The 26,111-nt window shown below is 48.9% G+C and overlaps 1 protein-coding gene across 1 annotated transcript in view; it reads left to right on the top strand.

Annotated features, from left to right (window-relative positions):
- The window catches only part of LOC146209673 (thiol S-methyltransferase TMT1B-like), a 56,292-nt gene extending 45,048 nt beyond the window's left edge, over window positions 1-11,244 (top strand). Inside the window, exon 3 of the mRNA XM_084587437.1 lies at window positions 10,976-11,244. Within this exon, the coding sequence (XP_084443563.1) occupies window positions 10,976-11,209 (234 nt within the window). The 3' untranslated portion in view covers window positions 11,210-11,244. The remainder of the gene's footprint in view (window positions 1-10,975) is intronic.
- Window positions 11,245-26,111: the final 14,867 nt, after the last annotated feature.

The following is a 26,111-nucleotide window of genomic DNA, read 5'->3' as shown; positions in this document are numbered from 1 at the left end:
GCAAAGATGTTTCGGCAATGGCTGGTGAACTGCCACTTGTGTAATACGCCAAAGACCATTGGCCACTTTGTACCCTTGTGCCGCGATGATGTCGTCTTCTGGCACATATTACAGCGAACTTTTAAGATGACCAATGAAATCACGTCGTCTAATAATAGGTTTGTGTCTGTTGAGAGAAACTGTTACTGAAATCGATTTACATCGCAGACAGGCAAACAGAGGACAGAATGAAGTAACGTGACAATGTGCTTCGTTCTTTCCCGTGTTTGTGCTGTACAGCAATTTTAGTAATGCACTGAACAGCCTGCAAAAACGCTCTCACTTTACCGTGCTTTTATGTTTATTTGGTGGGACTGTTTGTGGAAGAGCCGTATGATGGGCCCCCATGCCGAATCTCTAAAATCATCAAAGTTTGTATTCCGAGAGCAGTGCGTTTTGGCAGGCGCGGGAAGTATACGCTGTCCTGGAGGAGCCAGCTTGCTGGCTAACGTATCTTAATGCTTGTGTGTGCCTCCCAGAAATTAGACGTTTGTGTTGGTGGGGAACCGAAGGGGTGTGGCGGGCTCGCATTATGCAGCCCGTTGATTTGAGAACCAGTTTTTGTTTTCACTTTGGAAGTTTTTCATGCACGCATAAAAAGAAAGGCCACAGTGGCTTAGTAGTTAAAACGATTGGCTGCTGAACACGAGCACTAAATCTGACCGGTTCGATTCACCCCCGACGATCTGCATGTGTGTAATGACTACACGTGGACGCACAAACGTTAGAGGGCTTGCAATACACGTTTATACGCAAAGAAAAAAGATAGCGATTCTGCGAAATCAGTGATGCGACAAAGCTGCACCGTTTTAACCCTCCTCTAGTTTCATTGCTAAAACATTTAGTCCCCTGCTCAGCGGAGGACATGGTGGAGCCAGCCAACTGCGGTGTCGAGAGAATATTGCGATCGGTCGACAAGGACGAACGTAGCGTTTAAAAGCAAAGCAGTCGTGCTGAAAAGACAGTTTATCGAGGTTGATTTGGGAATCGTAAACGGGGGTCCTTGAATTCAGAATCAGACAGTCAGACCCGCTGCCTTTATGCCACTGAGACAATGTGTTTGGCAAAGTGTCAGCAGTAATTGCATGCTCCTCGATCGCGAACAAAAGAACCCTGATGTACTTCATCAACCGCCTTCGCAAGGGTAATCTGGTCTAGAGTTGCATGGGCAGTCTGATCTGATATGATCTCCGGGACCGAATGAGAGTTACACACATGGGTCTGGATGCCAAGGCCACTAAACCACCACGGCGGGTACTTTTTTTCGTTACACCAATGTTTAAATAGGGTTAACCCTTAGCAATTATGTCGGGCTCCTTTTGCAAGATACCTTTTATACTTAATCGACCAGAAATAATGCGACAAGGAAATGTCGCTGTTTTGCGAGCGTTAGAGTGAACGAAAGTGCAACGTATTGCGTGTCAAACCTTATGCCTGCGCCTGCCGCAACGTAGAAATATTCCGAAAGAAGAAACACAGAGGACATGCAGATATAATAACGAATATTTCTATTTTATTTATGCTTACGGTTGGATCGAAGCAGGAGGGAAAGAAAAAAGGAAGAAAATCCGGTGTCTGTGGGAGGTGGGGGAGACATAACAACGACGCATAGCATGTTTGGGAGGCTTATACATTTGCAGGGCTCTAGTAGGCGTGAGTCACAGCGGGCAGGGCAATAAAACGGTGATAAATGTAGTAAATTGTCTAGCTATTGAAGTGTGTGCGCAGGTACATCACTGGATGTGAGAAAAAAATGGTATGGTGGGCTAGGTGCATTGTGTGGTTCGGTGTAACTGTAGAAAGAGATATTGATTCGGATGTGTTAGCGCACGAGTGACTGAAGTTATTCCTACCCGCATGCCTTCCACATAAAAGCAGAGTGAGATTGCACAGCCGCTGCACACCGAAAGCTTCTGGTGATGTGCGCGGTAATTGGGTAACAAATTTCACGGTATCCTCAGGCATGGTTGAGTGCGGTGCGCGTCAGTATAAGCTGAAGCGACCTTTGCAGGATGTATGATGCCGGCTCTAAAACGAAAAGGAACGTCCGTGGGCGCGGTGCTTGCGGTGTACACGGTATGTTTGTAAAGCGCTATAGGCGACATATGAAGTGGACAGCTTGTGCCTTCTTTCTGCCCGCTTAGCGAATGTTGACGCTGCGGTAACTGCAACTTCATCGGGGAATAATAAATAGTATAATGAGCATTGTATAGGCTTTTTTCGAGTTCTCAACACTGCTGTACCGCACGCAAGCACCCTGGAGGGGGCATAAAGTAATGCATGGATCAGAACTTGCGAGGGCGGGGCGAGGATTTATCTGACTTTTAATCATAGTAGATTGGCAGCACGGATGGTACCTCATGATCTATTTAAAAAAGTGAAATAAAGCATTTATTGTTGGAAGATAAATTATTTTTCGATTCATTTCTATTTGTGCCATTGGTCGTTGTTCCTATTGGTCTCGACATTGGTCTCGATAGAATGAGGTCTTCAATGCCACTGGCTAGCTAGTGCGCTGCTCGCGGACATTGTTGCTCATCAACGTCGACAAAGGATGGTGTACGACGGCGTGTTTGACATACGTGTTGAGTTTCATCAACAGCAATCCTGTCTCAGTAAAGCTTTTGTTGAGCAAAGGATCGGCGGCGTTGATTGGTGGGATTTGATTCGTGGGAATTAGCCGGGCTAAATGCGTGGCAGCAAAGCGTCCAGAGGCTGAACTGTGACCTGTCCGGCCGTGTATTTTACTGGCTGCCGCTGCACGCTTCGGCATATAGAAAATGGAATGGATCATATTTAACGCGGTCCCTTGGAAGTTCGTCAAACGTTCATACTGATGACTTTTAGGTGAATACTGTTGATTATCATGCTGGTGCCAAGCACCTAATGATACATTGGATGCTTCTTGGCAACCTTCATGCATTTGTGGACGTTATTCTGGGTCAGTGTTTACCCTGGCTACCGGGTGATTGTTTTCAGGGGTACACATTGTGTTTTGTAAATAAGAGAATTGGCTTCAGATTTGTTTAGCCTTGAAACTCTATTGGGGGCAACGGGGGGGGGGGGAGGGAGGGGGCACCTGGTTAGAGGAAGATTGCTTTTATTATTCGCTAATCAAATAAATGCGTTATTAACTTTTGGATTATTTGTCTGGGAGGCGTGTTTAATTTGTAGATTTTGGACCCGATATGAATTTCATTATGTAGTTCGTGGCTAGTTATGAGGCTCTCAAATGTGACCCTGACAGGTGGAATCACATTGTAACCAAAAAGCAGCGAGAGTGTCTCGCATAGCTTGCTGCGACTTGTCGCTTCGAGATCAAATTGTAAGAGCAATGTGGCGCGCATTGGCTACCAACGCTGGGGTATTCGGCGAGGCCACGATCGATGACAAACTTACAACCAACTGCCACGTGTCCGGACTGGGCCTCAAGTGACGCCAACAGTGTGACCAAATTGCTGGGCGGTGCTCTGTACTTTAGAAGTGTGCCTCGACTCTGTGTTAAGGTATGAAGCCGCCTTTCAAGGTCGGGCATTTGTGTCTCGTAGCGCGCTACAATTTAGTCACTATTTTTTTATTTCATGTTACTATTTGAACACGCACCTGTAACTTTACAAATACGCGCCATGACTTTTAAATATAAAGTGACAGAAGTTAATAAATGCCTTTTTTATCAGAAAAGTATGACATCCTACTTGTTGCGTGGTGCCCACCGTAACCTAAACTACAGCCGTGGCGCTAAAAGAATATCGAAAGCTAGTTATCTTTAATTTTTTTATAATTTGTGCTCTCTGAATATCTTGCCAAATTTTTTGCAAAGATGCACACAGCGTTTAGTGTCTGCCCAGAAATTTCAGAACCTGCGCTTGGGGTCCGGTGGCGCACACTGTTGATTGATTGTTTCTATACGTCCCTGAACCGCAGGTTCTGTTTCCTGAGTAATCGCACATGCTTGTTTTTAAGTCCCGAAAGCCATGATATTGGGCTTGGACGACCGGTGAAGACCGCCGGGCCGGATCGTAAGAGCGGCGACAACGGATCGAGACTGGAAGCAGGCTTCTTCGGACCCCAAAAGAAAGAGCTGGGAGAGTCCGGCTGTGAACGCCCAATATCGGCGACGGTGAGACGCCCTTGAATGGACCTCACACGGGCCAGGAAAAGGGAGAAGCTCGTCACCCGGCGGCAATTACCATGTTGTGTCCCGCCAGCAAGTCGGCGACAGAAAACGACCAATTTCCGGTCCCTTCAAATGTCGAACGCAACTACGGAGAGGGGGCGTGCATCCTTCCCTTTCGTCCCCTGGTGGGCCAAGGGGACAGCTTTCGGTTAGGCTGCTTCTGAGTGCCGCTCGCCCATGTCGGGACTGATGAGCCCAGGTGTAAGCACGCGTGGCGACAACCGGCTGGCGCCATCTACGCCATCTGGACGATCACTTCCTCACCCTCAAGCCAGGACCAGTCGGAAGGTCGTGTCAACGAGTGTGAGCAGTATTGGTGCGAGTGTATGAGAGTTCGGGACAGTGAGGTGACGGAAGACGCGCACTCCTTCGCTATCTGGCCTGCCTCTCATCTAGGGAACATAGGGAATCAACGCTTATAAACTTGCGACAAATGTGTTTCGTGGATTGTAAAAAGGAGGCTGTAGTCAGTCTCCGACCAACGAAACGCTTCCATGTAATTACTATATAAAAAGTTTTCATTATAGGTTCAAGTTCGTTTCCTGCGCCGACAAACCAACCGGGCCTACAGCACGCAACCTGGGTGTACGACAACTGGATGGCAGCTGTAGGATGGTCTGGTTTGGTGAGTGTGTCGCCTTCTCTCCTTGAGCTTTGCCAGGCTTTATGTAAGGTGTTCTTCCTGGTAAGGATAGTTGATATATTTATTTATCAAATATGGTCGAATTTGAATGTTGCTTTACACCGACATACTTCTAATAGACTTGTGGTCCCAAATAGGGGCAGTCATGGACTGGAGAAAGGTGCGGATAACGGAGCTAACTTTGACATGTGAGGGATTTGCAACTAATTGTTGGAAATAGAAAAAAAAAGTGCAGATTGTCAGCGCAATCGAAAGCAACGGTTTTGAAGACCAGGATATTGCGGAATGCTGGGAGGAGATGAACCGCAAAGCGCAGGAGGAAAGGGAGGAAAGAAAAATAAAAAAAAAGAAATGAAGGAAAAATAAAAGGAAAAAGGAAATGGAGCTGAAGACTAAGCCACTCGAGGTGAGGCTAGCAGAAGCACAGGCAGAGGTGGCGAAAGCGGACAGAGCCGTTGTTGTGAGCCGTCAGACATATAAGCCGCATAAAATGAAAGGCTTATTTTCAGCTTTCAAAATCGGTGAGGATATCGGGCTTTTCCTTGTCAACTTCGAGTGCATTGCTAGAAAAATGAAATTCTTCGTTCCACCTGGCCCCAACACCCCTTGACAGTTTAACCGTGCGATGCAGCCGACGTGCTTGCTCGGCTTACCAAAGAGGAGGCGGACGATAACGAGAAATTAAAAGCAACTTTGCTTAAGAAGTATCGCCTCTCCAGCCGAAACCTACAGAAAAGAAAAACAGTGAAACGTCCCCTGAATCTTTTCCGGATTGCGCTTACAATATCAAGGCAAATCTTATCGAATAGCTCAAGGCCGCCGAGGTCTATAACGAGCGTGAAAATGTCGTCGAATGAGGAAACGGGGCTGTGGGTGCAAGACCGGCCCGAAAGGAAAAGCTTGGAACGCGCAGCCGAACTCGCCGAAGAGTTTCAGGTCAGGCGTGACGCAAGGAGAGAGGGCATGCGGGCAGTCGCAAAGCCTAGCAAAGATTTCGTGAGGCATCCGTCCTGGAACGAGAGTCGAGTACCCCCTACACGGGGGGGGGGGGGGGAGGAATGGGCAAAAGACGGGGACCGTGAAAATGGCGCAGCTTGAGAAACGATGCTAACAAAGAAAGGAGAGTGAAGAACTGTGATAAAATCTTGGAGGCGAGGAAGCCTGCAGTTTTCTTTCACTGTAAGGAGCCCGGCACATCGCGAGCGGCTTCTTCGATCGCGATGTTTCTTCGCTCACTACCTTAGATGAGGAAAACATGCGCTTGCTGAAGCCGTAATGCGTGAAATGACCGTAAATGGGAAACATTGTTATGTTCTGCGCGACTCCGCCGCCACAAAGGATGTGGCGCATCCCGCGCTCGTGTTGCGAGTGCCCGTGGGTCAGACAGGTGACGCAGAAAGACACCGATTGTCTGCCTGCTACACGCGTCAGAATTGAGGGCCCGTTTGGGGTACTGCATGCAGAGGCGGCGGTGTCAGTGACTTTGCGAGAGCAGTGACCTTGCCTCTTTTCTAATCGCTCAGAGGACCAGCTAATGAAAAGGGGCTTGAGCTACAGGGACTGTTCCGTGAACGCGCGTACGCGTTCTAAAGCCCGCAAAATCGGAGCCCAATTAGATAATTCGGATGAAGGTGAAGAGCATGTACTCTGCTAGGGAAATTCTGACGTAGATGCCGCGGTGGTTCCTTTCAAGAATGTGACTCTGTTGCCTCTCCAATTGGATGGCTTCCCTGAGTTTATGAGGGTGCATCGAGATGAAATATATAGCGGCTGAACAACCGAGCGATAACACTCTCGAAAATTTGAAGTGTCAGGTCAGTGAAGGATTGGCGAGAAGGAACATTGTTCTAAAAGAGCGCGCAGAAATAATATATATGCAGTACAAAGACGCCCAAGGCGTGCACTAGGACCAGCTAGTGGTGCCACAAAAATATTGGGCAAGTATCCTTATGATGTGTCATGGAAGCGGCTGGTCCGGTCATCTCGGCATCAAGAAAACAGTCTATGTTGCTGACAGCATTTTATTGGCCAGTGGTTTAAGGATGTTGAGAGGTTTGTGCATACATGTGACACTTGTCAAAGGGTGGGAAAATCACAGGTAAACAGAAGGCACCTCTGAAACGTGTGCCACTGATCAGCGAGCCATTCCGGTGCCTTGTGGTGGATGTTGTTGGTCCACTGCCTGTGACCGCTTCGGGCTTTCGCTACATCATAACGATCATCTGCCCAGCGACGAGGTTTCCTGAGGCAATTCCCCTGAAGGAGCAGAACTCAGTGAGAATTGTCGACGGTCTATCGCAGGTGTTTTCTAGGGTGGGTTTTCCCGCCAAGTTGCAAATTGACCAAGGCAGTGTTCTCACTAGTGAGCTCACTAGCACCTTTCTAGAGGAAGGCGGGATTCACATATTGCACAGCTCTGCAAAAAACCCTCAGAGTAACAGCCTAGAGGCGTGGCATTCGGGGCTCAGAAGTGTCCTCATGGCATTGTGCTCTGGTAGAGACTAGGAAGCGTGTTTGCCGGCAAGCATGTTTGCGCTGCGCTCCGTACCGCATGAAGCCACTGGGTTTAGTCCAGCTGAACTGGTATACGGCCGATCTCTCAGGTCACCCCTTCGCATGCTGCGCGAAACCTGGGAGGGCCGGGGCGACGACCCCACTGTTCTCGAATATATACTTCAGCTGCTAAAACGGCTTCAGTCATGCAGAGAGCTTGTCGAAGCTAACATAAGATCGGCCCAGCAGAAAACCAAACTTTACTACGTCCGTGGCGTGCGGCAGCTATCGTCAGGAGACAAGATAATGCAGCTGGCCGCATCCAAAGCAAACAAGCTTCATGTGCAGTGGGAGGGACCAGCAGTGGTTGTGGATAACATTTCGGAAGCCAACTACTGCGGTAAAGTCCCGGTAGACGAAAAGAGGCAAAAATTTACCACTGCAACCTCATGAAGCTCTATCGACAAAGAAGGCGGTCATTCAGCTAGCCCTGAATGTACCCGCAGAGGCAGAGTCCGACTTCGTGTTTCCCGGTAGGGGTAAAACCTCTTTCACTGGAGTTCTTGAGAGAGTACGTGGTGATTCAGATCTCGCCGAGCCACAAAAGGAGTGCGCTTGCTTAATGTGGGCTATGCAGAAGCTACAGTGCTTTGTAGCCGACTCCCGATTCGTAATTGAGACAGACCACTGTCTGCTGACATGGCTCCGGAACATGTCTCCGAAAAACGGCCGTTTGCTGCGCTGAAGTCTCGCCCTGCAGGAGCATAATTTTGAAGTGCGCTACCATAGGGGAAAGGAAAATGAGAATGCTGACGGTCTCAGCCGAGGCTTTTTCTGCTAGGAAAAGTGACATCTTCCAGGATATCCTCTGAGTGCACCTTTTATGCTCAAAGGGGTCTAATTTTCTTGGCCATATCACTTTCACAATTTGTTTTTCTTTAACAGCACTTGGTCAGTTGGGGTTATTCTAGCGTAGTTTTATAATATGATATTCATGTTATAAGCCGTTGTCCGGAGATCGCAACGGCAGCTGCGGTCTTTATTTGTTACCAAAATTTGATCCAAAATTGCAAAAAATGGCGTGAATAAATCGCCCGCGTAGGTCTGGTCAGCAGCTCTCTCCACCGGACGCCCGTAGAGTTACAAAAATCGGAGAGAAGTCTTGCAGCCTATAGTTTAAGGCTTATTCTTTAGCTGCCTGGCACAGCTCAGGAGTTGGCGGTGCTCTTGCCTTGCCGGGGTGAGGGTATTGTGCAGACATCATCCCTAATGCCCTACTTGAGACCTTTGGTCTGCAGACGTCTAACTCCCGGATAAAGAAGGGACCGGAGACCAGTCCAGCTGATGAGGCCGGCGACACCGAGGAGGCGTAGTCCCTTTCGAGGCCTTTACCTGGCGGCGGACGAGCTATTGTGATCGGACGAGCTGCGGATACCGCCGCGTCGGATCTTAAGAACGGCGACAACGGATAGAGACTGGAAGCAGGCGCCGAGGACCCCAACAGGTGGGGTCGTCCGGCTGTGAGCACCCAACATCGGCAACGGGGAGACGCCCTTGAATGCATCTGAAACGGGCCAGTCGAAGGGAGCAGCTCATCACTCGGCGGCAATTATCGTGTTGGGTCCCACCAACAAGTCAGCGACCGGACAAAGGAGAGGAAACGAAAAATTACAGGTCCCTTCAAGTGTCGAACGCCGCTACGAATAGTGGGCGTGCATTCTTCCCTTTCATCCGGTGGTGGCCCATAGGGACATCTTTCGGCTAGGTTGCCTTTTTGAGTGCCGCCCGCCCATGTCGGGACTGGTGAGCTGAGGTGTGAGCGCGCACGGCGACAACCGGCTAATGCCGTCTGGACGACCACCTCCTCACCCTCAAGCCAGGACCAGTTGGAGGGGCGTGTAAATGAGTGTTGGTGCGAGTGTGTGTTAGTGTGTGAGAGTGATGTGACTGGAGACACTCCCTCGTAATCTGGCCTGCCTCTCATCTAGGGAACATAGGGAATGAAACCTATATAAACTTGCGACAAGTGTGTTTAGTGAGTTGTAAAAAGGATACTGCTGCCCCAGTCAGTCTCCGACTAACCAAACGTTATCATGTAATTACTGTTCATAAAGGATTCCGTCTCATTTCAACTCTGTTTTCAGCTGCCTCGTCCTTGTTCCTGTGCCGACAAATCAACCGGGCCTACAACACGCAACCTGGGTCACAACAATGAGGAAAACATTTTCTGGTTTATATGTCTTTTAATTCCATTTCCAATCCTTCGGCAGTTGATAGTGGTAGAGTAAAGAGTGAATCTGGCATACTGACCACACCTCGATAAAGGTAACTGTCGAAATGAAGTACGTGGTTGCATTACATTTCAGAATGTGAAAAGCATGCGGTCAGCGCTCAATAACGTAGTGCCGTGGTGTAAACCCGCCATGAGTACATCCAAACTTATTGAACGAAGTGCAACTAGTTGTAGCGAAACTGCTACAGTTGCCGCCTTCATGAAAGGCTTCGCAGTGACCTGCTGTCTTTCTGAATATTTATATAGGATTTTCTGATTGGTCGTGATCATCTCACATGCGCCGATGAATTAAAATACATTTTGAAAGCACTAAATTAATTTCGTCGCTATTCTGGGCAACGCGGAAAATTCTCCGGTGGAAAAAAAAGGCGCATTTATTGCTCGGAAGACCGGTTTTAAAAATTACCCCCTCATTAGCTTCAGAATCCTGACACCAAGAATTACAACTCACCGTTAGGGAAGGGCAGCCTCTGGGAAGCAAGCGCGAAAAATTTAGGGGACATTTAAGCTTTCGACAAGGTCATGACACTAAAGAATTCTATATGATGTCTAATCGGTGACCCCATGTCTTCTTTGTATATCAGTTCGGTTACTTATTTTATTTTTGCGGTACCACAAGGCACACAATGTCTGTCTTTACTGAAGTCCAAGCAACGTGCATGCCTTGATGGCCCAGAGGTAGCGCGTCTAAGTGTCAATTCAATGGTTATGTGCTGTTTCAAACCAATTGTCCAATTTTCTTTCCAGTGCAGTTAATTTACATTATTTCATGTCATAATGACATTAAGTGCCGTTGAAAAATTATTATCAAAATTTACCCAATGATTTGTTCCCTTCCAATTCCATACGACTTGTCTACCCTCTCGACCAATCCTGAGCTTCTCGACACTCACCATAATGACGGCGGCTTTCCAACTGAACGGAGCCCTTAATGCTGTCATTCATTAAAGGAAGCGATTGTAGTCACATATGTGTTGAAATTTCTGCCGCACATTTTTTTTTATAATGGGTTAGTTTGTACTGACATCAACTTTATCGCCCTTACAAAGTTGGAAATTATTGATGTATGAGAGCTCCAAAAGCGCCTTATTTTCCTCTGAACTTAAACAGGCACGGCTACATCTGGAATCATAAGTATTTGTGCCGGTTTCTTTATACGCACATTTTGCACTGAGGAAAGAATGAGGGCTGTAGTCGCGAGTGTGAGAGACTATCTAGTTCACATGGGCGGAGAACGATGCAATGCAGAAGCGCTGTCCTGACTAGAGCTCGCATAGCTTCCTTTGTGGGCGACCTCACATGTGTGTGTTTGTGTGTGGGGAATTCGCAGGGTGGGCTGCTTCTCTTCACCGAGCACGTGGGGCACCCGAGGGGAAGCCTGGCAAGGTTGCTGCAGGATGTCTTCGCGGCGTTTACCAGGAACCTCACCTGCGGCTGTCACATAAATAGGGACAGTGCGGAGGTGATCAAATCATCCGATTTCACCCGATTAGAGGTGGAGGAGGCTCTGCTGAACTTGCCACTTCTGTACAACCGCAACATTGCTGGCGTCGCCGTGGCTTAATCCGTTCGATTAAAAACGGCACATGTGAACGCACATCTTGTGAAATAAACATGACTTCAGTGGGAAGAGTGCTGCGTAGAATTTTTTGTTAGCCAATAGGAGACGAAGACTATTCTATTTTACCAATGGCTGGCTGCGACTCCGCTAAGTGCGCTTCTCCATGTACTGTAGTTTGCTCAAAAGCTACCTTGGCAGCCGCCGTAGCACGGTCCGATTTTCCGGCTTTGTGTCCAACGAATATCTATCATCTACGAGAGTTCCTCAAGCCTCCAACTTAAGACCGCTGTTGTTTTTAGCATTTGTTAATGATTTGCCGCTACATGTCAAGAACTCGAGTATTTTGTTCTTTGCAGATGATTTTAAATTATTCCTTAATATTGGTGATATTGTGGACTGCCGCCAATTGCAAGCTGACATCAACAACGTTGAGAAATTGTGTTTGTTGAATCGCCTGCCTGCCTGCCTGCCTGCCTGCCTGCCTGCCTGCCTGCCTGCCTGCCTGCCTGCCTGCCTGCCTGCCTGCCTGCCTGCCTGCCTGCCTGCCTGCCTGCCTGCCTGCCTGCCTGCCTGCCTGCCTGCCTGCCTGCCTGCCTGCCTGCCTGCCTGCCTGCCTGCCTGCCTGCCTGCCTGCCTGCCTGCCTGCCTGCCTGCCTGCCTGCCTGCCTGCCTGCCTGCCTGCCTGCCTGCCTGCCTGCCTGCCTGCCTGCCTGCCTGCCTGCCTGCCTGCCTGCCTGCCTGCCTGCCTGCCTGCCTGCCTGCCTGCCTGCCTGCCTGCCTGCCTGCCTGCCTGCCTGCCTGCCTGCCTGCCTGCCTGCCTGCCTGCCTGCCTGCCTGCCTGCCTGCCTGCCTGCCTGCCTGCCTGCCTGCCTGCCTGCCTGCCTGCCTGCCTGCCTGCCTGCCTGCCTGCCTGCCTGCCTGCCTGCCTGCCTGCCTGCCTGCCTGCCTGCCTGCCTGCCTGCCTGCCTGCCTGCCTGCCTGCCTGCCTGCCTGCCTGCCTGCCTGCCTGCCTGCCTGCCTGCCTGCCTGCCTGCCTGCCTGCCTGCCTGCCTGCCTGCCTGCCTGCCTGCCTGCCTGCCTGCCTGCCTGCCTGCCTGCCTGCCTGCCTGCCTGCCTGCCTGCCTGCCTGCCTGCCTGCCTGCCTGCCTGCCTGCCTGCCTGCCTGCCTGCCTGCCTGCCTGCCTGCCTGCCTGCCTGCCTGCCTGCCTGCCTGCCTGCCTGCCTGCCTGCCTGCCTGCCTGCCTGCCTGCCTGCCTGCCTGCCTGCCTGCCTGCCTGCCTGCCTGCCTGCCTGCCTGCCTGCCTGCCTGCCTGCCTGCCTGCCTGCCTGCCTGCCTGCCTGCCTGCCTGCCTGCCTGCCTGCCTGCCTGCCTGCCTGCCTGCCTGCCTGCCTGCCTGCCTGCCTGCCTGCCTGCCTGCCTGCCTGCCTGCCTGCCTGCCTGCCTGCCTGCCTGCCTGCCTGCCTGCCTGCCTGCCTGCCTGCCTGCCTGCCTGCCTGCCTGCCTGCCTGCCTGCCTGCCTGCCTGCCTGCCTGCCTGCCTGCCTGCCTGCCTGCCTGCCTGCCTGCCTGCCTGCCTGCCTGCCTGCCTGCCTGCCTGCCTGCCTGCCTGCCTGCCTGCCTGCCTGCCTGCCTGCCTGCCTGCCTGCCTGCCTGCCTGCCTGCCTGCCTGCCTGCCTGCCTGCCTGCCTGCCTGCCTGCCTGCCTGCCTGCCTGCCTGCCTGCCTGCCTGCCTGCCTGCCTGCCTGCCTGCCTGCCTGCCTGCCTGCCTGCCTGCCTGCCTGCCTGCCTGCCTGCCTGCCTGCCTGCCTGCCTGCCTGCCTGCCTGCCTGCCTGCCTGCCTGCCTGCCTGCCTGCCTGCCTGCCTGCCTGCCTGCCTGCCTGCCTGCCTGCCTGCCTGCCTGCCTGCCTGCCTGCCTGCCTGCCTGCCTGCCTGCCTGCCTGCCTGCCTGCCTGCCTGCCTGCCTGCCTGCCTGCCTGCCTGCCTGCCTGCCTGCCTGCCTGCCTGCCTGCCTGCCTGCCTGCCTGCCTGCCTGCCTGCCTGCCTGCCTGCCTGCCTGCCTGCCTGCCTGCCTGCCTGCCTGCCTGCCTGCCTGCCTGCCTGCCTGCCTGCCTGCCTGCCTGCCTGCCTGCCTGCCTGCCTGCCTGCCTGCCTGCCTGCCTGCCTGCCTGCCTGCCTGCCTGCCTGCCTGCCTGCCTGCCTGCCTGCCTGCCTGCCTGCCTGCCTGCCTGCCTGCCTGCCTGCCTGCCTGCCTGCCTGCCTGCCTGCCTGCCTGCCTGCCTGCCTGCCTGCCTGCCTGCCTGCCTGCCTGCCTGCCTGCCTGCCTGCCTGCCTGCCTGCCTGCCTGCCTGCCTGCCTGCCTGCCTGCCTGCCTGCCTGCCTGCCTGCCTGCCTGCCTGCCTGCCTGCCTGCCTGCCTGCCTGCCTGCCTGCCTGCCTGCCTGCCTGCCTGCCTGCCTGCCTGCCTGCCTGCCTGCCTGCCTGCCTGCCTGCCTGCCTGCCTGCCTGCCTGCCTGCCTGCCTGCCTGCCTGCCTGCCTGCCTGCCTGCCTGCCTGCCTGCCTGCCTGCCTGCCTGCCTGCCTGCCTGCCTGCCTGCCTGCCTGCCTGCCTGCCTGCCTGCCTGCCTGCCTGCCTGCCTGCCTGCCTGCCTGCCTGCCTGCCTGCCTGCCTGCCTGCCTGCCTGCCTGCCTGCCTGCCTGCCTGCCTGCCTGCCTGCCTGCCTGCCTGCCTGCCTGCCTGCCTGCCTGCCTGCCTGCCTGCCTGCCTGCCTGCCTGCCTGCCTGCCTGCCTGCCTGCCTGCCTGCCTGCCTTTTCATGCCTCTCAGTGAACTACTGTAGAATAGTAGGGGTACTAATGCTAATTCTCGCCCAGCAGGAAATAAATAAATCGCGATGAGGACGTTGCGAACCCCCCAGGGATTACGAGACTTCGTCATGTTTAGTCCCTATGAGGGGGGTGGGGTGGTTGACGACAGCAGTGGACAGCCGTTTCGCTCGTTACCAGCGTACGCACAAACGTACTCAAGCGCACGCGCGCGCACACACACACACACACAGGCGCACGCACGCACAAAACAGAAATGCGGCAGGCACGCACCTGCAGAAATCTGACGCATCAATGCAGCAACGCCAACTATAGGCGGGGCTATCTGGACCATGATGACACCGATTGCAGATTTATGAGCCCACTAAACATTCGACCCGTCACAGGATGTGCTCCTCAAGTTTATGCTTGCTTACATTCCTTTTGCAGTCTTATATTTAGGTAGACTGGCGGTGTCGCACGTTCGGCAATCGACATTGCTTCTCGGCTGCCAACCCTGGCGTCCTATTTGCTGTTCCCAATGGTAATAGGGCTGATAACCGAACAGAAAAACTGTGCTGCTAGGTTTCAGCATTGGCTTGACACACTATGTGATGACTGCGTGGTAGCAGCACTATTCGGCTATTGCACTGTGGTAAAGCAAAATGCTTTACCAATACCCATTTGCTGATGGTTTAACCCGTCTGAGTAACACACCAAGAAGCATAATTGAAAATCACATTCAGTATTCTAGGCTCTAAAAAAGCAGAAGAGTGGGCTTAGGAATAAAGGGTACCATTAATTTTCTTGAACCGGGCGCTCTTACCACTGCTAACTTCGGCTCGAAACAAGGGACAAAATTTGCAACCTAATTAATGTTCTGATAGAAGGGCAGCATTATTATTAAAAAGTACAAAATTAAAATTATGAAATTTGAAGTACTGTTCTACTGTTTCGGAAGGATACAATAGTGAATGATTGCTCTGCACCGTCAGGAATGCTAAAAAAATTCATCTGTTTAGAAATGTTATGACCGCAAGTCCTGAGCTCGAGATTAAAATAACTTGCTAGATAACTACAGGACGAACAGCTTTTTGCAGGTATTTTCATGTGAAAAACAGCAATTTACCAGTATCAATCATCCCGAAAATATATAAAGGCAGCTACCTTAGCTTTACTAATGAACACATCATTGCCGCTGCGGCCGCGTTTCGGTGGAGGTGAAAACCAAAGCGTCCATACTATGCAATTTCAGTGCATGTTAAAGAACCTAAGTAATTTGAAATTTCCTGAGCCCCCCCGCTACGGCTTTGCAAAAGCCTCAGCCGCTTTGAGAAGTTAAACTCTATAAATTATACTTTAATAATGAACAGAGCAGAAACGATAGACTGACTAAACGGCCTTAAGTTTAATCGAGGATAACGCAGCAAGCAGGACCGTCCTTGCCTCATTCGGCGCATTGTGCGAACTCTGCCAAGGCGCCTCTCTCTCTCCCTTCTTCACCGTCAAACTCACCTTTTCTTTACATTTGCCTTTTCTCGCTTGATATTTTTTCCTGGGGACTCCTTATAATAAATAAACATTGTTTTGAGAGTTCGTCAACTTGGACACCGCGAATCAATAGCGCCAGACATAAGTGTCATCATGACTCCGCCCTAAGTTATACATAGGTTCCAGCGGGTCATAGACCGCTAACATTGCAAGTGGATGACACGGTTTAAAAACAAGTGGCAATCAGTGATAAATAAGTTTATTGTTGCATTTCCAGATAACTTCAGTTATTATTCAAGAAGGTTGTGCGCACGAACAAAGCGGACATATTCCCTGTCTGATGGATTTAAACCTTTATAAGAAACCAGCCATTGCTAGAGGCATGAATAAAGTAGACACCAAAGCGACGCGTACTATAGCTATTCCAAGATAAATAGGAGTCATTATATTCGCATAATGAAGGGACCAATAAAGGGCCCATTTAGTAAAGAAAATTAGCATGGAGCTAGCTCTATTTATTGAGCGCAGTCGGCTGACTACATTGTATTGCTCCCAAGCCCTTGAATTCGCACACTGGCAAACACACACACCCACACGCCCGCACATATGCAGTATTAGATGGCGCAGCATAAGGTATACATAGTGCCCGAGCCTGTTTGCCTGCGTACTGCGCATTCAGCTACCAGAATTTGCGACATTGCGAAACAAGAATGCAGAAGTCAGAGGCAAAAAAGAATCAACTGTGGTCATTTGACGTACTTACCAGTCCGTGCGTCTTTTTTTTTTTTTTTATAATGCACGAGGCACCATAAACACAAGGAATAAGAGGTGCTCTCCAATGAAACCTCGTAAAGGCCATTCTTACAGAAAGCGTAAGATGGTGACTTTGCACTAAAAATGAATAAACAAACCCTGTTGAAAAGGGAAATTACCGTAAGCCTTAAAAATAACAACGAACATAAAAGTTAGATAAAATTACAATTAAAAAAACGTACAAAAACACAATTTTGTGACATATCAATTTAAAGTCTTAGACAGCAATGTGACTTCAGCGCTGCTCTTATCATTATGCATTTCTTCGATGCTGAATAACATTTGCTCGCTTGCGGACTCGTGTAGGGCAGTTTGGATCATCACTTGTCTTCACACACAGGGGCAAAAGTTTAGCTGCGAAAAATGAATGTTACCAATATGAGCTGAGCCTGCTGAAGTTATGTTATTACAGTCAGTGCGATGCTTGTCAGGATAGGTCAGGTTCGTTTAGCCCTACTACAAAAAGTAGGCGCTTTCTTGTACATTAAATGAATATTTTTCGTTTTATTTCTTCTTTAAAATGTTCACTGCACACCTTTAAATTTAGCATTTATGCCTTCCGTTTCGTCCTGCTTAGAACGGTACATATGCAGCCATAGGTTGTCCTAATTAATTTTAGTTTTTGTTCAGCTGCAGCAAGGGAGAGACGAGACTTCAAAATAAAAACAAACCGGGCTTTAAAGTAATGCCAGACTCAGCAAATCCAGCCTCTCTTTCCGAAGTAGCCACAATAGCGCAGGAAAATTTTATCCCAAGGCACATCCACGCACATAGCAACAATAGCAGGAATAAAATCGTTCTTTACTCAAAAAGTAAAATTATTTGAATTTTGTTCGCCAGAACCCCAGGTGGTCGAAATTTCCGGAGTCCTCCACTACGGCGTCTCTAATAGCCTTAGTCGCTTTGGGACGTTAAACCCCCCAAACCAACCAACCAACCAATTATTTTCTAGCAATCATAGTTAGATTTATTTATTTTATCCAAAATTAATTTTTCCAGTGGCCAAGTCATTATAGGCTCAAATTCCAAACTCCTGCGCTCCTCAAAAAGGAAATCAACAAGGCACCTAGTTGACAATCAGATCCGATTTCGACCTCGAAGTGATGTTTTTTTCTTTTTGAAAGCTGCGCGCTCCAACTTCGTTTGCATCGAAGATGATGCAAAGAGGAAAAAAATGGTCATCATTGAAAGGACGCTGCGTTTAAAGGAGTTTTAAGTGACAAAAAAAAGCAACTTGGACGGGCACTGGTCAGACAGCACAGTAGCGTTTCACCCCCCCCCCCCCCCCCCCTCTCTGTTCCTCCTACCTCGCGGTGTGCCGTGCAGTCGTTCCAGCGGGCCACAAAAGCAGGCGGAAACCAAGCCACGTCCCGAGGCCACCCCAGGCGTTTCCTGAAAATGCCCGTTTTTCCTTCGCGGCACTCGTTTTGGGGTTCTGCATGGAAACATGTTTCTCTCACTTCAAAGAGCACTGGAGACAAGGAGGGGGTTGGGCGGAGAGAAACTGGGGGTAGAGAAAGGGGGGTGAGGGTCGGTGAGCTCTCAGCGTAGATTGGCACTTCCTTCATGCTGGCGCCCTGTGAAGGCCGGCACTGGCCGCACATCCCAAAGGCCGGCACTGCCGGTAAGCCGCGGAAAAGAAATGACAGCCGCAACTTTTGAGAAGGGATGCGTTAGGACTGGTTTCAGGTACAAACGCAAGTTACTGATATTATTCTCGGAATCAAGACGAAGAAATGGGTTTGAATAGGGAATTTAATGCGTTGGAAAGACAACCGTTGTTCAATTAAAGCGCAAAACTAACGAAGAAAGAATCATCATTCGGTCATTTATAACTTCGCACTCGATTCCTCGGATGCTCAGTACTCAAAATGCAGAGTATGAAGCTCGTAGCTCGACAAATAAGGGTTTTGTGTTCATCACTGCCTATATTATCACGGCAAAAATACATCGGCTTGAATGAACTCTGTTCCCGAAAACCTGCTTGATGCTTTGGTTGATTGAATTTCTGATTATTATTCGCTACTGTCAATATCATTATTGGCCTGAGTAGTTCGGCTACTGTATAGGCCAGTATACTACTTTGATTACCGTGTCCATATTAGTGATAATATTGTCAGCCCTTTCCCATAGCGCATATATTTGGTTTTACATGGGCCCAATTTCTTCTTCAACGCTTTCAGGCCACTATCGTTTTTAACAGCATGCTATATTTGCTATATGTTATACTTTCTTTTCTCGGACACTCTACGCTTATTAATGCGAAAGGATTACTTTGCTATGTTCACCGATTTCTGTTCGCACACCGTGTCCGCAGGCCGTGTCCGCAGAACGTGTCCGCAAAATCGCGTCTGCAGCAGTTATGAGTAATTGAGAAGTGGTATAGGTTAATGAGTGGTGTCAGCCGATAGAGGGTGACGTAATGTTGTTTCCGAAAAACTAAATAGGCCAAGGGTAAACGACTTGCGCAAAAAGTAGATGAAGAAAGAGACGTGACAACAAGACAGAGCGCAAACTTCCAACTGCTTTTATTTAGGAAACGGTACCTACTTATATAGACAAGTGAAATCATATCATATCGATCAAGAGTAAACACGTGAGCACACAACCAGCGAAGATCATCTACCAAGCAGGGCAAAAATGACTTAAATCTCATCAGATTATCACTGAGGCCAAAAAAATGTTTGCTGTGTAAGAAGGCTGAATGATGTATGCAAGGTATACCAGCAAACGCAGACAGATACACACACATGCAAGACTGCGCGCGCGCAAACAACACACACACACGCACACACAGAGATACACACATAAACACACAAACAGACAAGCACGCGTAAAATCGTAACAACACATTTCTATGGCTAAGCCAAGTCAGACCTAAAAACAAAGTAAAACAGGCAATCGCAAACTAAAACCGATAAAACAGCCAAATGGCTGAAAACCTAAGTGAATAAAATCAATTTTCTAGGCAAAAGCCGCGTCAGTCATAAAAATCAACAACAAACAAGAATTGTTTTCTAGGCAAAAGCCGCGTCAGTCATAAAAATCAACAACAAAGAAGAAGCAGTGTAACAGCAAGTAACACAGCAAATCACACATGTCCTAAAAAGGCTAGCTCCTTATCTAGGAGTGTTAAAGAGGTTGAACTAATACATTTTTCACCGTTTTTCGTTATTAAAAAGGCCTCAATGATCTCTCTCTGCACTTTGGTTTTGCTACGTGCGAGAATTACAGTGCCCTCATACACAGGTTTGCATTTATGGCAGACAATATGGTCATACAGGTTGCCAGTTTTATAGCTTTCCACATTCCTCTTATGTTCAATGATTCGGTCATTCACACATCTGCCCGTTTGTCCAATGTATAGGCACCCACAAGTGAGAGGCAGGCTGTACACAACATTGGTGGAACATTCAATGAACCTGGTGCCATGCTTCTTTTCACATCGCTCACGTTTCTTGGCCAGAACGGTACAGACGCTTGACAGCTTAGTAGGCGCGGAAAAGAGAACAGTCCCATCATTCCTGTTGCCAATCTTCTTCAGGTTATTGGAAATTTTGTGTGGATAAGGGATGACTTGAACCTGATGTCTTGGGGGAGAGAGAGAGAGACAACTTTATTTTCCCCAGATGTTGTGAATTAGGGCAGATGGGTCCTGTGTGGCCCCCAGGTGGGGGCGACATCCTGGGCCCACGAAATGAGTGAAAGTTGTGTGTTCCTGTCTGGCTTGGTAAGGAGTTGGTGTCAGCTTTCCGCAGAGGGAGCTGGCAGGAGGGCCCTTGGGGGCGGGTTATTTACGCATCCCCATAGGATGTGCGCCTGAGTGGCGGGTTCTCCGTTGTTACAATTTGGACATGCGGGGTCGTATTCCCCGTTAGTAATTAGTGACAGCCTGGAGTGACTAAGAAATGAGTGTGTCTGTAATCTGCGCAGCAGGGTGGCTTGTGCTCAATCGAGGTCGGGGTAGGGAGGCGGGAAAAGGTGTCGCATCTCTTTGTGTAAATTGGTAATTTCGGCGAAAGTCTGGGGGGCTTCAGCGAGTGCGTCTAGATGCGTGAGACCGACCGCCCGGATTGTTAATCCTCGGGCAAGTTGGTCGGCCCCATCGTTTCCAGAGTTGCCCGCGTGGGCGGGTACCCAGACTAGGTTAATTTTGTGGTCGGGAGTGCAGCCGCGCAGGATGCGTGCAGCAGGAAGGCAGATGTAGCCTGCCGAGAAATTAAGAATTGCTCTTTTTGAGTCACTAAGGACTGTACGCGTACGCGGGTCAGCGATGGCCAGCGCTATAGCTGTTTCTTCCGCTGCGGTGGGGGAGGGGGCACGCACCGTGGCGGCGGAGATCAGTGTAGATTGCGGCGTGGTAGCACAGGCCACATATGTTGTTGTATCTTGCCTTGCCGCGTCCACGTAAGTTGCGTGTTCATCGGTGTGGTAGGTTTCATCGAGTGCCCTGGCTTTGTGTTGACGGCGCGCGTCGTGTCGGCCAGGGAGCATGTTTTTTGGTAGTGGTTTGACAACGAGGCGGCTGTGTACACATGTCGGGAGGGGGGCTGTGGGATGGGGATCGCCTATTGGGTTGACGTTTAGCCGGTCAAGGATGAGACGGCCGTGATTTGTCCTGGAGAGGCGATGAATTTGGGCTGTCTTGTGTGCCTCTATAAGTTCGGAAAGAGTGTTGTAAATCCCCAGTTGGAGGAGGTGTCGTGTGCTAGCATATTGTGGCAACCCTAGGGCAGCTTTGTACACCGAGCGGATGATGCTGTTAAGTGCCTCCTCATCTTTTCGGCGAAGGTGATAGTAGGGATAGGAGTATACTATCCTGCTAACGAGGAATGCCTGTGTTAGCCGGCAGAGGTCATCCTCCATCATGCCTCTACGACGTGTGGAGATGCGGCGAATAAGGCCGATTATTTGGTGAGCTGTGGTGCGGAGGCGTTGTATTGCTTCGGAGTTCTGTGTATTGTTCTGTATTAGCATGCCCAGGACACGAATGGTCTGAACGGAAGGTATAGGGTGTATGTCGATGTGGAGCGTGATGAGCTCAAGCGCTGCGGGAGCCGGTCTGCGCACTCTCCTGTCGCGGATGACAAGCAGCTCCGATTTTGTTGGGGAGCATGTGAGGCCGTTCGCCTGTACATAGGTGTGGACAGTGTCAATGGCTGTCTGGAGGGAACTCTGGATGTCCCCGTCTGAACCAGAGTTGGTCCAGAGGGTGATATCGTCGGCGTATAGGGAGTGTTTTACGTGAGGTATGGCGTTTAAAATTGGGGGAAGGCCCCTCATGGTGACATTAAAGAGGAAAGGGGAGAGGACTGCACCTTGTGGGGTTCCTCTGGTGCCCAGGGTAATCTTGTCACTGATGAGTTCGCCAATGTGGAGTTCTGCGGTGCGGTTGTGTAGGAAGTTCGCGATGTAATTGTAGGTACGGGTGCCTGCATTCATCTGAGCGAGATTTGTCAAAATGGAGGCGTGTGATACGTTGTCAAACGCCTTGCTAATATCGAGGCCGAGAATCGTTCGTGTGTCCCGGATGGGACCTGGGTCGAGTATGTCATGTTGTATTTGCCACATGATGTCTTGAGTGGAGAGTCCGGCTCTGAACCCAATCATAGTGGGCGGAAGGAGATCTTCTTTGTCTGCGTGGTTTTTAAGCCTGTTAAGGATAACGTGTTCCATCACCTTACTGAGACAAGATGTAAGGGAAATAGGTCGGAGATTGCCCAGCTCAAGTTTTTTGCCCGGTTTAGGTATAAAGATCACTTTGGCATGCTTCCAGGTATCCGGAAGGCGACCATCATGCCAATGGGTGTTGAAAAGTTCCGTGAGTGCTTCGATGGACTGGTCATCGAGGTTACGGAGCATTTTGTTAGTTATATGATCATTACCTGCGGCGGCGGTGGTCTTGATGTGATTGAGGGCTGCATGAACTTCGGCTGTTGTGATGTCCCTGTCCATGTTGGTGTTTGGAAGTCCCGTGTATGCCGCGGGGATGGGGATGTCGGTCGAGGTGTTAATGTACTTGTCTGTCAGAGTGTCGAGCAGTTCCTCATTTGTGCCCTGAAAAGCGTGTATTACTCGGGCGAGGTTCTTGTGGGATGTGGCCTTAGTGTGGGTCGGATCAAGGAGATGTTTAAGCAGATACCATGAGTTTTTACAGCCTAGCTGTCTTGGCCAAGGCACAGTCGAGCCTTTCTTACTGTCATTCCTTTGTGCTTTATGCAGTAGACTTGCTGTTACACTGTGGATTAGGTCTGACTTGGCTTAGCCATAGAAATGTGTTGTTACGATTTTACGCGTGCTTGTCTGTTTGTGTGTTTATGTGTGTATCTCTGTATGTGCGTGTGTGTGTGTGTTGTTTGCGCGCGCGCAGTCTTGCATGTGTGTGTATCTGTCTGCGTTTGCTGGTATACCTTGCATACATCATTCAGCCTTTTACACAGCAAACATTTTTTTGGCCTCAGTGATAATCTGATGAGATTTAAGTCATTTTTGCCCTGCTTGGTAGATGATCTTCGCTGGTTGTGTGCTCACGTGTTTACTCTTGATCGATATGATATGATTTCACTTGTCTATATAAGTAGGTACCGTTTCCTAAATAAAACCAGTTGGAAGTTTGCGCTCTGTCTTGTTGTCACGTCTCTTTCTTCATCTACTTTTTGCGCAAGTCGTTTACCTTTTGCTAATATGAACCAACTCGCCCAGAAGAGAGTACTTATTAAATAGGCCAATAAGTTATGTAGGTAATTATTTAAAATAACTGGTTCACAGGAAAGCAAAGGCGCCGTGTCTGCCATACTTCTTCTGTGGACACCTGAACCGCGCCGTAAGGGAAGGGAGGAAGGTGGGAGTGAAAGCAGAAACAGAGAAACGGGTGCTATAGTGGATATGACGTCAAGGATGTGACGTCACGCAACCGGATGTAGAGCCGAATAAAGGGCATAGGAAGGGATTGGCGCGCAATTATAAAGTACCAAAGACTAAAATTGGTAAAGAAGAAGTGAATTAATGTGAGGTAGATAATGTGATGTCACGCAACTGAAAATGAAGTCGAAAAATGGCATAGGAAGGGATTGGCGCACGATTTGAAAGTAACATAGTCTAAAATGGGCAAACAAGAAGTGAATTAGGCAACTTAAAGCAACCAGAAGCAACTAACAGTAGCATCCGTGCTTTCGCATTACTCCAACGCAGATTCTGCAGTGTTCATTATATTGATTAGGTTTGATATCTCTGCCATATCCATCCTCTCTGCTTGGTTGGACGCTTTCATTCTTGGCACCCCGCCGTGGTGGTGAAGTCTTAGGGTGGCTCGATTACTGTTCACAAGGATGCGGGATCGAATCCCGGTCGCGGAGGCCATATTTCGATGGAGGCAAAAAGCAAGACGGCCGTGTCCTGTGGGATGTCAGTGCACAAGAATTGTGGTCTAAATCTCCGGCACCCTCCACTCCGCTATCTCTCATATATAGCCTGAGTTCCTTTTTGATGTTAAACCCCAGAAACCAAACCAAACCAAACCAAACCGAACCGCATTCGTAATTGGTCTTTTTTTTAAAAATATCTTTCGTCTAGGGGTGGTAAAACTTTCAGCAGATACAGGATAGGCATCAACCTATCCGCCTATACGGCTGCCTTGAGTCCTTGGATCCGAGTGGAGTGTTCAGTCAGTCTGATCAGGACTAGCTTAGCTTCAGTATGTGAGCTCAACAGCAGAGTTTTCTAAATTTTTTTTGTTCTTTCTCTTGAACTATATTTTATATTTTTTGACATATCCACATCATAAGCACCAGATCTGTCCTATCCTGACATATTTGCTTCTATCTGAGAACTGTTCAGGGCATCACTGGCAAAAGGTAGTTGTATTCGGAAAAGTCCTTGTTTGTAAGCGCTTCCAGATGCTTTCTTAGCTTTTCTAAAATAATTTGCTGGTGTCCTATCTATTTACTCTACCACTCACTTCTACTGCTCGCTCAGTTCTGATTTCTCCAAAATTGTCATTTATTGCTTCTATACCCAGGTAGTTTGCGCTGGGTAAAGGTGGACGTCTGTTTTATAGGGAGATCCTGAATTCGCGTGTCTTTTCTCTCACCACAAATTATTTGGACTTTTTCCTTAGTAATCTATTCTGTTGCCTCTTCCTCGCACGTTTTATTTTTATTTTATGTTACTCTCCCTGTAGGGGTCTTTCCACGTCCACGTCCAGTTCCGCTTTATGTTTATTCTTTATTTATTTTTTATTTTTGCTGAAGAAGGTATTCACGATTCGTAAGTTATTGCGTTGTTGAAAAAGCCATTAATGACAAACCGTTCCTCTGAGACCTGTATTGGGCTCTCTATTATTTTCATTATGTTATTGAATTACCTGCCCATGAATCCAAACTCCGGAGAGGCTATTTTGTAGGCTGATGATACTTGCGTTGTAGTAACAGCAAAAACACAGAGAGAATTCTGGAAGCAAAAGGGAATATCTAGCTCGAAAAAAAAATGCTAGGTGGTTTCTGGCGTACATGATTACCGTCAATACTGGAAAATTAAGTATGCCAACTAGATAAAGCTTTTACGCACAGAGTTCAGTTAGTTACTAGTCACAATCTTCTAGCACAAATTAAAATAAAAACTGTGGGCTATTGTTTATACATGTGAATTGTAAGGGACAGATGAGTGCTGTTTGCAAGATGGTTGAACTGGGTACGAAGATTTGTAGTAAGGGCGGAACTGCATGGAAGTCTATATGATGCGCGTAACTTATTTCGATTTACTTCCCAGCCATTCACTTTATTGTGCCAAAACATGGAGATGTATATGCATAAAAAAACCTGTATTATGCTATTAGAATATTACAGCTGAAACCCGCAGTACAATAGTAACTTATTCTTAAGTTCTCCTAAACACACAAGACACTGTTTTTACAGCTGAAAATTTTACCTTTAGATCATTTACGAGATCAAAGGATATCAGAGTGATATCAGATAGTGTGTACGATTTCATGATGTACGCCCTCAACCAGCTGCCTGAGCTTATGTCATTTAAGCTATACTGTGCGATGGTAACCCGTTTGAGGGCGTAGCCCTGAGGAGCCCATTGCTGGCTGAAGTGGCGTCGTCGTCGGTGTCTGCGTAACGGTGTTCTCGGTTTACTTGGTAGATGGCGCTGGCATACTGCGGGCCATGGCTGCGGGCTGCAAGCTAAGAGACGAAGGAGCGGCGCATGTGCAAGTGTTTGAAAAAATGCACATTTTCCATCGGACTGGGCTGCTTACTGAACTTCATTTGCGTAGATAGGCAAAAACGCAACAATGCTATATTAGGAACGGAACATATTTCAACAATTCTGTGTTTTTGGGAAAGGTAAGTGGCTATAAGGCAAGGCACGATGAGTGGCAATGTGCCGTGCTCGTATAGCAATGCGAGGTTAAGGATTCCTGCACAGCAACTACGTTAGCGTCGCGGTTGCTAATGTCTCCAAGACGTATTGCAGGTTAGTAGAAAACTCAGAAACAAATCAACTTGGCATTATCATTTACTGCAGCGAGATACCGTTGGTATGCACTTTCCCGGCTTGCTTTTTTTTTTTTCAGATAAAGAATCAGGGCAATACAGTTCCTTGTTCTTGCTGTTACTATGCAATTTCAGAAGAAGTTGAAACAAAAGAACACAACTTTTATTTGATACACACAATAGTGGGCTCAGATAAATGGCAAAATTAAGAGTAGTCCAAAGGATGGGGAAATAAAACCAGAGGGATGAAACAGGCATGAGAAATATGTGCAGAACTGTGGCAAAACATGAACAACTTTAGTA

Source organism: Amblyomma maculatum, chromosome 1 (genome assembly GCF_055883805.1).
Source record: "Amblyomma maculatum isolate TAMU_Amacu chromosome 1, ASM5588380v1, whole genome shotgun sequence".
Lineage (NCBI taxonomy): Eukaryota > Metazoa > Arthropoda > Arachnida > Ixodida > Ixodidae > Amblyomma > Amblyomma maculatum.
This window is presented reverse-complemented; position numbering and strand designations above follow the sequence as displayed.